The sequence below is a fragment of the Pteropus medius genome, unplaced genomic scaffold, assembly GCF_902729225.1.
Source record: "Pteropus medius unplaced genomic scaffold, Ma_sr-lr_union100, whole genome shotgun sequence".
NCBI lineage: Eukaryota > Metazoa > Chordata > Mammalia > Chiroptera > Pteropodidae > Pteropus > Pteropus medius.
The window spans coordinates 4,833,183-4,849,271 of NW_024342470.1; the positions used below are offsets into that span (position 1 = coordinate 4,833,183).

The 16,089-nt window shown below is 42.9% G+C and overlaps 1 protein-coding gene across 1 annotated transcript; it reads left to right on the forward strand.

The window, feature by feature from the left end:
- The first annotated feature begins 7,690 nt into the window (after nucleotides 1-7,690).
- On the forward strand, nucleotides 7,691-10,274 carry RASSF10 (Ras association domain family member 10). Its single transcript, XM_039863641.1, has one exon. It carries the CDS (start codon nucleotides 8,052-8,054, stop codon nucleotides 9,561-9,563), a length of 1,512 nt encoding a protein of 503 aa, XP_039719575.1. The 5' UTR covers nucleotides 7,691-8,051; the 3' UTR covers nucleotides 9,564-10,274.
- The last annotated feature ends 5,815 nt before the right edge of the window (nucleotides 10,275-16,089 follow it).

A 16,089-nucleotide genomic window follows, 5' to 3' on the forward strand; every position in this document is an offset into this window, starting at 1 on the left:
AGGAGAACCATAACTTAGCAATCCCGACCCACACCCTTTCACTTTTTAAAATCATCCACTGTAATTGCATAATTAAGTAATATGTGACTAAATTCTTCTTGTAAAATCATTGCAGATGAAGCTAACTTCCTCTTTGATCCTCTCCCTCTGAAATGTCTTAATTCTTCCAGGAGGCGTTCATTGCCTTCAGTCTGGTAAATATCTTTCCACACCCTGCTCTATGCAGGCACACATATCTCTGAAAAACACACAGTGTGACTTTATATATATGTGTTTTCTGCATATATTTTTAAATATAAATGAGATTGCATTATATACATTGCTCTGAAACTTGCCTTTTGCACTGAGCAATGCATCTTGGAAGTTTGTTATTACCTATACACATACAACTTATTTACTGCCTTTAACTGCTACTGAGCTTCCAAACTGTGCATACCCCTCAGTTCAGCCATTCCTTTATTGGTGGACACTTCAGTTGTATCCACTTTTTGTTGTTTTTGTTAAAATGAGAATGATTTAGTCCATACCCCTGTACATCCATCCTGAACACATATGTGTTTTTCTAAGGTCCATACTATAAAGCCATATTGCTGGGACATGGGGTAAGCGCATTTTTATTTTTAATACACCTTACCAAACTAGATATATTGATTTACACCAGTAGTGTATGAGAAGATATATAGATGTCTAACCAATGATATTATTATATGTTTTTTAAATGTTGTCAATCTGCTGGCAGAAAAGGGGTAGGTATCTTATTTCACTTAAATGTACATTTTTCTGATTTCTACTCCAATCGGACATTATTTTTTGTTTCTTGGTCATGTGTTTCCTCTTTTGTGGTCTACCAGTAACCTACTCTTTATCCATTTTACACAGCGTTGCATGATATTTTTTTAAACTAAATTTTGGGAGATCTTTATACATTCTGAATCCTAACTTTTTGGTATTTTTGTTGCAAATATTTTCTCCTGGGTTATTATTTGACTTTTTAACATTATATGCAATATACTTATATGTTTTTTCCATCAGAAGTTTCAAATTTTGATGTGGTCATATTTATAAATCCTTTAAGAATTTTTCATTTTTATGTCCTGTTTATGAATTCCTCCCCCAGGTTATAAATATATTTTTGTATATTTTCTCTTATTATGAAAGCCATATACTTTTCTGGCTCAGAGTACAGCCTGAATCTATGTGCCCTTCATCAGGTATAATGGTGGTAGGTGAGCAAGGATACTGAAGTCCTGTCTTGGAGGCAACCATTTAGAATTTGACTTTCAATTGGATCCAAATGCAGCGTAGGACTCAGGAATAAACTTCTTAGGGTGCCTAAGAGGAGTAGGTTAGATTGTAGCAAGAAACTTTTCTGAGGGACATAATAAAACAAAAAGAGGCATTCGAACTATAAAACCGGAAAAGGTTGCAATGGCTTTCTCAGGAGATGGCCATAACCCAGATGCACATATACGTGTTTAGGATATTTACAGTAACTCCACACCTGGAAAGGCTCAATCTGCTCAAGTTTCTGGTCCTTTCCATAGGCAGCACTGTCTAATGGAAATACAATGTGAGCTACATAGATATTTTTAAATTTCTGGTGAACACATTAAAATATAAGTAAAATGAAACAGGCAAAATAGTTTCAGTGATTTAATCTAATAGTTCCAAAATAGTATCATTTCAACATGTAGTTGATATAGCATATTAATGAGATATTAAGATTTTTTTTTTTTTACTGAATTTTTGACATCTCGTGTGTATTGTATATTCATGGCATATCTAATTCAGATAACCACATTTCAAGTGCTCAAAGGACACATATGTCTAGTGGCTACTGTGTTGGATAGTGCAATCCTGAGAATTAAGACTGCAAATGTCCATGATGTGCTGGAAGGCATCTATTAGGTTTGTATTAAAGTGTTTAAGTGACTGCAGTCTGAATTTTTAAGTCCGGTCTTCATCCTCCCCTGGAATCCATTGTTCTTCTTAACAAAAATGTATCATAAATTCAATTGATCATACCTACTGATGTTGATTAATTTTTGTAAAGTACAGTTTTATTTGGATTATTTCCTGGAGAGGATGTTGTGAATGAAGACTTTTAGGAAGAGGTGACAGTTAAGCTGAAATTATAGGGTAGGTAGGAATTAGCCAGGGGTGGGGGTCAGAAAGAACAGTGTGAATGGGGACAGGGGGCTGGAATGTACAGGTTGAGAGTAAAACAGACATCAGATCCTGAGGGAGTTAGACACTGCAGAAGAGTTTGGACTTGATTCTGAAGATAACGAGGAACCATGAAACATTTGTCAGCAGGGAGTGTGCGAGAGAGGAAGGACCGGGAATAAGGAAAGTAGTGTGGAGGAAAGTGCAGAATCCAGGTGAAAATAATAAGTGTCTAAGCTAAGGCAATTCATTCATTCATTGATTCATTCGTTATTTCCACAAACACTTACTGAGTGCCTACTGTGTGCTAGTCAATGTCTTAAGCACTAGAGGTGAAACAGGAAACAAAACACAAAATTCTCTGCCCTCATAGTTCTTCAATATACTGTGGGGAAAGGAGGTAAATGGTGAGTGATGTAGGGTGATCCTCAGATTTTTGATCTCACATGGTGAATGCTAAGGCCATTCTCTGAGATAGAGATTCAGGAGGCAGAAGAGGTTTGAGAAGAAAGATGTTGGATTCTACTTATCTTTTTGACAAATGTTTAAGGTGTTTTGGGGATACCTAAGTGGAGGTATGCATCAAACAAGATCTGGAAGAGAAGCATAGATTTGGGAGCCATGGAATATCAATAGTATTAAATCCCTGGTAGTGAATGGGATAATCCTGGGAGGCTATGTAGAAGCAAGTCACAAACTCACATGTTTACAGTGGTCAGGCGGTGTTGTGAATTTATGTGAATTGGGTCATATATAAGACACAGAGGGTGTTGGGTTCATGGCTACTTGGAAAAGGTGTGCTCTGTCAAAGACAGCCTGAATTGGCCTTTGGGCCACCTCTTTGCAACCGATAGACTTTTGGAACTTCTCTCTCTGCCTCATCTCCTATTTCTTATAAAGTTTCTATGGAAATCCCCTTACCATTACAAGTGGCCATATGACTGGGTTCTAGCCAGCGGGACGTGAGACGTGGTATGCTCCATTTCCCAGCCAAGGCTTTTAAGAAGAGGATGTGTCCCTTCCTCCTCTTTTTTGCCTCTGACTGGATGTAGATGATGACGTCTAAGAGATTCTGGAGCCACATGATGGAGGGAACCATGGTTTCTGTATTATCATCTGGAATAAAGCCATCTACCAAACAGGATACCTGCTTTTGACTATTATGTGAGTAAAAATAAACCTTTGTTATATTTGAGCCATTATATATGTTTGGCTCTGTTTGTTATTATAACCTAGCCTAATCTAACAAATACATTTCTAATCAAACACATACCAAACTAGTCCTGACTGCGAGCTCTGTAAGGGCAGGGACCAAGTCTGTCTAGTTCACTGCTATATCCTCAATGCCTAGCCCAGGTCACAGCATGGAGTAGGCACTCAATAAAATTCATGGATAAAGCTAGCTATGTTTTATTGAGCATTTGTTATATGCCAGACACTGTGCTAAATCTTTTATGTGTAGTACATCATTTCATTTCATATTCATAGCAACGCTATAAGGAAAATTCTATTATTCTCTCTTTTTTCCCAGATGACAAAATTAAAGCTTAGAAAGCTTAGTTGGTATTCAAATATAGGCAAGGCGAACCCAGAACTTGCACTCTAAAACACTGGTACATGACCATGTGCATACTCACCTTAACGTTTTAATGTGTGTAATTTCTCCTACCTAGTATGTCCTGAACTCCTTCGCTCCCCGTATTAAAGCCCCGCTTCTTCAGCCTTCTCAGAACCCCTTGATCACTCTACCCTTTAATTACCCCAGCATGAATTTCATATATATCATTCCACATATCTGTCTGCCACTAGAAAAAAAATTACAATAACCTTGAGCGAAGTACAATATCTTAGAGGAAGATCAAAGGCCTACTAGATACTAGACACTCTCTAGGCACTGGGTACCAAAATATGAATAAGATAGTCAATTCGCTCTCTAGAAAAGCTAAGTCTTGTAGAATAAACAGACATTTAAAAATGCATCACAACGTAATGAAACTTCTGCATTAAGAGAGGCAGAAGAAGAGCAAGAAACCAGTTCTTGGAGAAGGGAAGAAAGGATTCCCCAGAGCATGTAATCTTTGAGCTGAGCTTCTGAAAGATGACTAGTTTTCTGGTTGTTTAAGAGGGAAATTAGTGGGAAAAGCGTGTACAAAGTATGATGCATCAAGTTGTAGGTGCCGTTCTGGATGAGTGATGTGTTGATTTGCTATCATGTAGGATTCATTCATTCATCCATTTATTTATTCAACAGACACTAAGTAAACCTAGAATAGGCATGGCATTGTGCTAAATGTAAAGGGTTCAAAAGTGAGCAAAACAGATATGATCCCTACCTTCATGGAACTTAAAATCCAATAGGGATGGATGACAGCTGATGACAAAGCTCTAACAATTATGTGTGTGTGTGAGGGGAAGGAGAAAGGGATATCCAAGCATAGGAGGGAGGAGCTGGGGAAGTGGGCTGGGACAGATTATGAGAGTCCCCACACACACCATGCTAGGGAGGTACAAAGACCCCTTTAATCCAGTCTGACCTCAGAATCCACATTCTATGGCTTTTCATTGCCCTTAGTATAGATCCGAATATCGACACACAGAATTAAAAGTCTTTTCTGACCCAGCTGCTGCTTCCTTACTCATCCAACCTCATTCTTAGATACTCCTCTCACTTAAACTCCTTGCAGCTCCAGTAACTGCCATGCTCTTGTCGTTCTTAGACTTTGCACCTGTGGTTCCTTCTGCCTGGAACACTGCCTGCCTCCTCCCCTCCATCTGTTTTCCCTTTGGCAGATTCAGATGGTGCTTCTGGTCTTGCCTAAGGCTCCACCTCCCCAGGGAGGCCTTCCTTGACTCTCCCAGACTGGGTAGGATGCTACTCCAGCAATCCCCTAGCACCTCAAGCTCTCCCTTATCATATCACAGAAGACTGTGTTGGAAATATTTACTCAACTACTCTCTCCACTAGTCTGTGAGCTCCTCATAGGCCAGGACTGATTTGTTCATCATCAATTCCCCAGCACAGTACCTGGAGCACAGAAGTACTCAATAAATATTTACCAAATGAATGAGTGAACAAATAAAAGTACTTTATTCAGGAGGCAAACAGGAGCCATCCAAGTTCTTGAAGCAAAGGAGTGACGTTATCAGACCTGTACTCATAGAGATAAGCTGAAGGAGAACCTTGCCTACAAGGAACCATCAGTGGCAGCAACTGAAAATGAAAAAAGCTAATTTGCACTGTACTCTTGGTTTTCTTGAGCTGTGAAACTTGCCTCCTATCCCTTCTTGACCACATCTGGTTACTAGAAAATACCAGCAACTATCATGGTAATGACTACACTTCCTTTTATGAAGGTGGGATGTGAAAAAAAAAGCTAATGACTTGGGTCTGGGCCCCCAAGTCTACTAGAATCAGGAGTCCCCCTGTGAAGAAGGCTGTGGAAGGCGGAGGTGATGTAGAGAGCCACAGACATGACTCTTTGGGGGAACTGAGAGCAGCCTCTGAATGTCCCCGTCCATACTAGATCATTTTACAGTATTGTACTACATAACCGATGTATCGGTTAACAATGGACTGCATATACAACAGTAGTCCCATAAGATCATAATGGAGCTGAAAAATTCTTGTCACCTGGTGACATCATAACTGTTACTCCACATTTTTCTGGTGACGCTGATATAAAGAAACCTACTGTGCTGTTAGTTGTATAAAAGAAGAGACATATAATTACATGTAGTACATAATACTTGATAATGATAATAAACAATTGTCATTTGTTTATGCATTTACTATACTATTTATCGTTATTTTAGTGTACTTTCTACTCATAAAAAAGTTTGCTGTGAAACAGTATGCCACATCACACCAGCAGCAGCATCATATACCTCGTGTTTATCGAGTCTCTTGATTGTATCATTTTCTCTTGTACTTGATTTCATCTCGTGTTCTTTATAAATTTAGTGTAGCCTAAGTATACAGCGTTTGTAAAGCCTATAGTAGCGTACAGCGTTGACCCCAAGAAGGACTATACATGCCAAGAAGCACCCCTTGTGCTTAATTGGCATAAAATTCATAATCAGAGTCTATCATCCATTTAGCAGGGGCCTCTCATGCACGCTGCATTTCAGGGGAAAGCTACAGACTGAACTGCCAGCTTTCTGCATTGTGTTTCTGTCACCTGAGCCACCCTTATAAAGGTGTTTCTGGAATCACCTTTCAACCAATGGGCTGAGGCCTGCTCCGTCCAATCAGAACTGCACAGCTATATCCGCATTTGTATCTTTACTGACCAGTCACAGTGGCTGAATAACCACCGATCAGAACACATGATTCTGACCAATCAGGACAGTGCTATTTGGACAATCTAACTGAGCAAATTTGGATTCTCATTTGCATAAAAATGAACCAATCAGGGATCAGGTATTTTCTGCGTAGGCACTTTATATAAGTGGGCTTCCCTTTTGGCTGCAGGAATGCATTTTTGGTTTCCACTGGAGGCTGCCTTTCCCCATTTGCAAACTGTTACCTGAATAAAATTTCTCCTTTTACTGCACTCCAGACTGAGGACTCCTATTGGAATTGGATTTGTGATACTGACCATTTGTTGACAACAGTAATGTTCTAGGCCTTCATGTTTGTTCACCACTCACTCGCTGAATCCAGAGCAACTTCAGTCCTGCATATGAATCCTTCTTATGAATCCAGAGCAACTTCAGTCCTGCATCCTATAGTCATAGTAAGTGCCCTACACGGATGTACCATTTTTAATCTTTTCTATTGTATTTTTACTGTACTTTTTCTGTTTAGATACATAAACACCATTGTGTTACAATTGCCTATAGTATTCAGTACTGCAACATGTTGTATAGGCTTATAGTCTAGGATCAATAAATAGGCTATACCATACAGCCTAGGTGTGTAGTAGGCTACACTGTAATCTAGGTTTGGGTAGTGTACTCTATGAAGTTCCTATAATCACGAAATTGCCCAGGTAGGCATTTCTCAGACATATTCCTGTCTTTCACGTGACTACGAATCCACACTTGCTTACAAAGCACACAGCCCCATCTTGTTCTCCTTAAATATGCAAATATTGTGTTCTGACAAGGAAGACTAGAAGGCCTTGCGTTAAAAGCAGCACTTACAGCTCCCTGCTGGAGGTCACGCAATTAGGTTAGCGTCTCCGTTCGAGACACTGTGTCTTCCTTTTCTTCTTTGCCCTTGGGACACTCCCCAGCCGACTTTGCCTTGAAAGACCAGGAATCTGGCGTGGGGGCGCGGGAAAGTCAATATGCACCGAGCTAGCTCTAGTCTCACGAAGAGAAGCCAGTGGGCCAAGGGAAGACGCAGAGCTAATCTCCGCCTAGGCAGGGCTTCCCCAGTGGAGAGTTCTGCGTGTCCTCCCTTGGACCCTCGCGCAAAACAGTGGCGAGTTTGCGGAAGGGGCTAAAAGTCCCCAGCGTGCCGCCCTGCTGGGGGGGATGGAGGGAGCACACCTGGTGTGGCCAGGGTTGGAGGGGCGGGTCTGAGCGCCGCGCCTCCCGCGGTCTGGCCGCAGCCCTGGGCGCTAGGGGAGGGAATGGGAGGAGCCACGTGGGGAGGAGCAAAACCCCGAGGTCCCGGGAACGTCCGGCAGAGCCAGAGCGGCAGGAGACGGAACCCTGCTCGCTGCACTGAGAGAGCGTGCCGTCCGGGCCGAGCCTAGCCGCAGGCCCTCCAGCCCACGCCGGCGCTTGTCTTCGGTAAGCAGCCCGGGGAAAAAGCCCGTACTGACCAGGGCGCGGGTCCCGCGCTTCTATCCTATCTCAGAGCTGCCAGGCTGCTCGTTGCCCCCACTGCTCCAGCGGGGCTCGGCTAGACTTGCCATCTGCGTCCCGGTTGCGCCATGGATCCATCAGAGAAGATATCGGTGTGGATCTGCCAGGAGGAAAAGCTAGTATCTGGTCTCTCTCGCCGCACTACTTGCTCGGACGTGGTGCGCGTGCTCTTGGAAGACGGCTGCCGGCGACGACGGAGACAGCGGCGGGGCCGGCGGCGGGGGGCGGCCAGCGACTCGCCAGGCTCGGTGGAGCTGCTGGAACCCCTGGACGAGGACGACGAGGACGATGATGAGGCTCTGCCACCAGGCTTGCTGTGCGGGCCACCGCAGTGCTATTGCATTGTGGAGAAGTGGCGAGGCTTTGAGCGCATCCTGCCCAACAAGACGCGCATCTTGCGTCTCTGGGCCGCCTGGGGCGACGAGCAGGAGAATGTGCGCTTCGTGCTGGTGCGCAGCGAGGCGTCGCTGCCCAACACCGGTCCCCGCAGCGCCGAGGCGCGCGTGGTACTAAGTCGCGAGCGCCCCTGCTCGGCCCGGGGATTCCCGGCGCGGCCCAGCCTGGCCATGACCCAGGAGAAGCAGCGGCGAGTTGTGCGCAAGGCCTTCCGCAAGCTGGCCAAGCTCAACCGGCGACGCCAGCAGCAGCCGTCGTCACCTTGTTCGTCCACTTCGTCGTCCACCGCCTCGTCCAGCTCGTCGTCGCCGCGAGCCACAGAGAGCGCGTCTGTGGAGCGCATGGAGACGCTGGTGCATTTGGTGCTCTCCCAGGACCACACCATCCGTCAGCAGGTGCAGCGGCTCCGGGAGCTGGACCGCGAGATTGATCGCTACGAGGCCAAGGTGCACTTGGACCGCATGCGGCGGCACGGAGTCAACTATGTGCAGGACACTTACTTGGTGGGCGCAGGCATTGAGCTCGATGGGCTCAGCCCAGGAGAGGAGCCCGCGGCTGCGGCTGCGGCGGCGGCCGAAGAGAAGCCCCAGGACGGCGAGGCGCAGGCGGCGGCGCTGGAGGAGCTGGCCCTGCGCTGCGACGACCTGCTGCGGCTGCAGGAGCAGCGAGACCAGCAAGAGGAGTTGCTCGAGCGTCTCTCGGCCGAGATTCAGGAGGAGCTGAACCAGAGATGGATGCGGCGGCGCCAGGAGGAGCTCGCTGCACGAGAGGAGCCACCGGAGCCTGATGGCAGCCTCGACGGCGAGCTGCTACTGGAGCAGGAGCGGGTCAGGACGCAGCTCAGCACTAGCCTCTACATCGGGCTCCGTCTCAACACGGACCTGGAGGCCGTCAAATCGGACTTGGATTACAGCCAGGAGCAGAGGAACAGCAAGGAGCGGGAACTGCAGGGCCTTCTCCAGACTTTGCACACGTTGGAGACGACGGCAGCGCCTGATGGGCCCCCCACCTCTGGTGGAACCTCACGGGAATCCCATTCTCAGACCTGCGCTGAGGTGTGGGTGGATCAGGCCCGCGGACTAGCCAAGAGCTGTCCTGGCAACGACGAGGACTCGGACACGGGGCTGAGCTCTATGCACAGCCAGGACTCGGACTCGGTGCCGGTGTGCGAATCCCTTGTGTAGGAGAAGCAGCGCCGGAATGGGAGACGAACGTTTTTCCCTTTCTTGTCGAAAGCCCGGGCCCGGCCAGCTCAGGGACTTGAAACCCAGCTGCGGATGGGCCCGGAGCTTCTGCCCGGCAGCAGCACTCTGGGTGGAGAAGGGCTTGGGCGGCCTGCCTGGCAGTGGCGCTCTTCTGGCTTGGGGTGAGTGTGGAGGAAGGCGCGGGAAGAGGAAGCTGGGTCTTCAATCCAAGCAGTTTTAGAGAAAGAAAGGATGGAGGAGGTGAGAACCCCCTTCCTCATATTGGAAAACAAACACCCCAGGGAAATTGACGTGGTCCGAACCCATTTTCAAAAACAGAAGAAAAAGAGTATTATGGGGATTTCATCACTCTTCCGTATGGGAAGGACTGATGGCAGCTAGAATTTTAGGTTGTGGCATAAAGTGCTTTTAAAAGAAACACTTGGATGAAAAGGAAATTCCTTGAATGTTAATTGTGACTGTGAACGTGTTAAAACTAGCCAAAGAGGACGCACTGGTGTTGGTCTCAGCCTTACTTACATCTTTGATAAAACCCATAGGCTCCCAAATCCTGGCTGTTTACATTTCTGCAGATTCTGGAATCACTCATCTGTTAAGCTGTTTGCCTTTTATTTTCTTTCAAAGGCTGAACTATATAGAAGTCTAACTCCATATTTCCTCCTAGTAAATGCAGTATGTATTCAAATGGGATCCTTTTTCCAAAATAACCTTTTATTATTAGAAAAGCCAAACATAACTCTTTTGAGATATAGATTACTGACAGACATAATCTCTGGTTAAAATTTAATTTGGGGCCTTTGAGATTTGTTCCTGCAGAGGTATGTGTGTTGTCCTTTCATTCATATTGCCACTTCATCCACTCAATCACTTACTTCAGAAAAAATACAAAGGAAGTTCTAGAATTCAAATACAGTACAACTGAATTTGCTGTTTAATGAGCACTCTTGTTGAAACTAAAACTTGAAAGCAAAGCTCTTTGTTAGTGTTCAGCTTTTGAACTGAGCTATCTATATGATTAAAACCAACCATGACCTCAACAGATTTTATCCAAAACCATATCTAACTTCAGTATCTTTGGTCAGGAATTAGTTACTTGTGCAAACCAAAAATTGAGATAGTGTAAATATCAGGATTTACTAGATAAGGCCTGAAAATAGAAAAGATATAATAAAACAAATCTAATAGTACACCTTGGGTGAACAATTTGATTAACAATAGCACATAGCCATAGATAAAAGCATATAAAAGTGAGCTAACAACTTGATTTGAATTGCTCTTGTCTGGCTCACGCCTTTGCATAAGCCAGAAGCAAGTGCAACATCTCTCTCTGGATAGCTGGAGACAGAGCCCTGGTGGGAACTCAGTGTAATGGTTCCAGTTATTTCAATGAAAACTTATCAGTTGTAGCTGGTTGTTGCCTGTGTGGAAGGAGCTTGCTGGCAGTGTTCCCTCCGGAGCTCCGTATTTCTGAGGAATGTAGGATCTAATCTGTCCGGAGGAGGTGTTAACAATGGGGTGTGTGTGTGGTGCCAGCCTGGTGCAGAAGCCTGGTATCAACCTAACTGAGGAGAGGCTGGCTCCAATTTCAACACTGCATGTGAAGATAACTTAAGAGGTCCAGTTTTATAGAGAAATTTCTTTCCTTGGAGAGATTTTTCTGCTTCTTGCTGGTGGGGGCCTGCTCACCTGACATCTTCAAGCCATGTGGGCTGTCTCTTTTTGAGAGTCAGTCCCCCTCCGCCACCACCATGCTATTACAATATACATGGATATTTTCAAATTTTCAAGTAAAATGGGAATTAAAAAGCCAGTTTCTTAATTGATGTTTTCAAGATACATTAGCTGGCATAATTATGGTTTTTTAGTTTCATCTGATGCAGAAGACATCTATGTATTTGGTCTTGAGCGTGATTAAAATGAGGAAGGGACCGAAAGAAACCCACTGTCCTTAGACAATCATTTGATCCCATAAACACAAAGCCCAATAATAGCTCTCTTTTTGAGGTAGAGGTAAAATCCTCATTAGAGTGTGACAAATGCTACTTGTCTGAATGGTTTATGCTGGCAATGGGCTGACCTAGTGGTTTTTAAATTATTGTGTTTTTTTTTCCCCTCCCCAGGGTGGTAGGGGAGGTGATTCTTGGACGTTTATTAACTCAGAAGAGAACACAGAAGTTGGCAGAACAGAGCTGCCTAGCAGATAGGGGCTGTTTTCTTTTTCACCATTATTATTTTAAACTTTGACAGCCTGCTGACGTCAGCAAATATGCCTGAAGCCTGTAAAGCAAATAAGCCACATCACAGAGAGAAGGCCTGTGGGATTTTTCTGGTGCTCTTTCCAGAACCTTTCTGTGCTGGCCACCTGTAGATGCCTCTCCAGTCAACACTTCAGGCACCCAGCAGGCTTTTTTTTTTTTTTTTAAATAACAAAAGGCAGCCCGGTCTGCCCATTTTTTTTCTTTCGTTCAGATCAATTATATCCTCCCAAAATATTCTATGTAGGTAGGAGAAAGGAGAGCAGGTGAGGAGAAAAGAAAGGAGTTAATAGTTCCATTTACTAAGAGTTTTTCCAAGCCTGAGAAAGGTGAATTATGGATATAAAAAGCACCAAAACAATGCCTATGCCTAGAAAGTGGCTAATAAATGCTAGACTTTTAAAACATTTTATTCACTTTTTTAACGATCATTATGGCACTAAATGAAAATGAATGCATAGCAGTGAATGCACCAGCACCACAATTTCAGTGCCCTTGGGAAAAGTAACTCCTCTCCTGGTCTCCAAGCCTAACAAATCCCGGGGAGGAGAGAGCAAAGCAGAGCAGGCTCCTCACCAACCAGCCCCATCCTTTTTTTGGAATTAATATAATTTATTGTGTCTCTGGTCTTAATTATCCAATTCTGGGCCATCTAACCAAACCAAAAAAGATTCCATTTGGCATTTCCGTTTACTTCCTTATAAAACAAGATGATGATGATGATGATGATGATGATGATGATGATGATGATGATGATTTGCTAATTAGAAAAGTTATACATTATAGTCCTTACTATAGACCTGAAAACAACAGAAGTAAAAAGAAATAAAAATTACTCGAAATGTCATCAAAAACTTATCACTACCAAAATTTGGTACATTTTCTTCCAGACCTTTTGAATTATGAATATTTCATATTTTGCTTATTTTAAAAAATAAATAATTTAATGAGACTGTGTATATGCTTTTATGCTCAGGTTTTGACAGGCTCCTTGTAAACTGCTCCATCCATCTGTTGGATGCACCACAGTGCAATTAATTGTTCTCTTGTCATTAGGTTGTTCCCAATATTCATTTACCAACATAAAAAAAACACTGTGATAAGCTTCTCTGCATGTATGCTTCCCTGATAAGACCCCCCCATAAGATGGGTTCCCAAAAAGAGAATTCCCAAAGAATACAAATGTTTAAAAGCTTGATACTTAGTTGCCAAATTGCTTTTCAAAAGATTTGTTCTAATTACAGTTCACTATGCATGACAGTGCCTACTTCACCACTCCTTGGCTCTCATTAGATATTATATTTTGGTTAGTAAATATATTAATCAAAATTAGTGAATTAATTCTTTGTAGCCCCAGGAATCCACAAAGAATTCTGACTGACTTAAAATATGCTTACAACGGAAAGGGCAGGTCATTATACCAGAAGCATTAAGAGGACATGGCACCTTCTCGCCTTCCCTGAGCACTGCTTAGTAATAGTTATCTTGTTTTATGTCAGAGCCAGCTGACAAGCTGTCTGAGCAGGAGGGGCAAAAATACCACAGAAGTGAGATTAAAGGGATTAACAAATAAAAGAACCAGACTTATAAAAAGAAAATATTCATTATCTTTTTTCATCTTGAGTCTAACAGAAAAGGTTATGCTTAGAAGGTGATGTCATAAAACGTATTTGATTTTGTGCTTTTCTCTGCCTACCCCTATCAAACATGAAATCGAAATCAAAATAAATACACAAACCCACTTGTTTATTAATAACCTCTAATTAACACTTTAGATTTTTCTAGGAATTTCTCTATATATTACTACATCCGAGCTCATCCTTAAATTCTTGAAAATGGAAAATTTGATCATGACAATTTGTAAAATTTCTGTTCTGAAAATGTTTGTGAAACATGTTCTCATAAACAGAAGGGAAGGGAGAGGAACTATCTTTTGTTGGGTGCTTTCCGAATGCCAGATCCTTGTGCTACGTGTTTTCACATGCATTGTCTCTTCATTCATCTTATGAGACAGAACTTTTAACCTCTGATTTTACAGATAAAGAAACCAAGGTCATCCAGTTGGTAAGTAGCAGATGCGGTATTCCAACCCAAGCCTGATTCTTAAACCTATGCCCAATTTGCTATATTATACCCAGGAAGTATTTGGCATACCCAGAAAAAAGATTCCTCACGGGCCCCAGAATGTTGACATTGAAAGGGCCTCAGGAGATTATCAAGTCTCATTCCATGGAGTATTTCCACCAAGGAGGTGGAATGATTTTCTCAAAATCATAGAACCAATAAATATCTATCAGGTGGGGATTTAGAAAAAGACAAAAGAAAGATAATTTCCTATGTTAACATCTGGTCATCTTTTTGTGAGAAGTAAAGTCTCTGCCAATGGAAAAAATTTCTCACAAAATATTAATATCCTGTGTATCAACATGGCAGTTTTGACTGAATGCTCCAAGGGCACAGGTGCATAGTCAGTTAACAACATGGAATCTTTGGCCATCAAGGCAGATAGCTGCGCACTATTCACAGTCACATCTGGAAAGTGATACCAATCGTGGCGGGCTGGAGCTGTCCACAGCACTTTTAACTGGGTCTTGTTTCTGGTTGAGCCTCTGGGCACAGGAAGATCAGGGAAGGGTCTCAAGGGAGGGAGTGTTGGCCTTCTAAGGACCCCTGTGCTCATGGAGGTAGGCATGCACACCTGACTGAGAGCATCTTTGGCTACACTGACTCCAGTGCACCTGTGGAGACCTAGCATGGATTGCTTTGAAGCACCACTGTTCCAGCTTCTGGCACTCTCATCTGTCCCCATGCAAGAGTTTCAGACACTTCCAGGATTCCTCACAGCTTTCAGAATAAAATCCACATTTCTTAACAGGATTTATAAGGTCGATGGTTATCCAAGTCAAGACCACTTCCCCAGGTCCAGCCTTCTCCCACCTTCCTTAAGAACACAGAATTGAGTAGACCCTATTTCTTCATTCAGGTCGCACTGAATGAAAAGCCCTCCATTTGTGTAAGAGCCCTCTTCTATCTTCTTTATTTTACTTCGTGTTACCCTTCCTTCCCTATTTCCACTCGCATTTCACTTATTACTACCAAAATAGTTCCCTACTCCAGTGTATTTAATCTATTACCTTCTGAGCCATTTTACATATTCAGGGATCCCATGTTGCACACCTCCAGGGGGCACCATTCATGTTGTATTCTGGACTCATGCTGTAGAGGGCACCATTCACATAGGAAACTTCGCACTGAATGGTAATGCTGAAGTTGAGCAATGTGCCGGAACAATCCATTTGCTCATATACGTATATGTATCCTTAAAAGGCAGAATGAAACAGTCTGTATGTTTATGTTTCATATATATGACATTTATTGGGCTATAAAGCTCATTATATTTCTTTCTTCACAGACTTCATGTTTGTGTGAGCACTCCACATTGTAAATATTGTTCATTATTTTCTGGCCTGCATGGTATTCCATCACTTTATACATTTCCTTAGTGAGAGACACCTAGCTTGTTACCAATTCCTTCTTATCCCGAATGATGTCTTAATGAACACAGAGAGAAATTGGTGGATGTATGTGAGAATTTGTCTGAGATTTAAAACCCAGAAGTTTGAGTGCTATCCTGAATGTCTACGTCAGGTTAGGCACTTAACATAGGTGAAGATTGCCATATTCACCATAGGTTCACAAGCACTTGATATTATCTGACTTTCTACTGTTTACAGATTTGCCTTAATTTGCATTTCTTTGAATTCTAGTGAAGTTGACCCTCATATACTTATTATCTTTTGGATTCCTCTTCTGTTAACTGCTTGTTATTAACAACCATTTTCCCTTTGAGTCTCCCCTTTCTAGAAGATTTGCAGGAGTTCTTACATGTTCTGAACATTACTTTCTTATTGACCTTAGAGCAAGGGTAATTATCTTATTCTAATCTGTTCTCCATCTTTAACTGTATTTATAGTATCCGTTGTTAGAAAATATCTTTAATTTTAATACAGTCAAATTTAGCACCTCCAAACCCCTTATGGTTTGTGGTTTGAGGTTCTTGTTTAACAAATGAAGTCACAAAGATATGCTTCTATATTTTTTTCTGCCAGCCTCATACTTTCTCCCCTGCCCTCCTCAGTGTTCAAAATAACGTGGCTGTTCCCTAGCATTTTCGAAAGGTGATCAATGAACTTTTTCTTCTTTGTTCGTCTTTTGGGGGATTGTTATGAAATTTCAAATTTAAAATATAT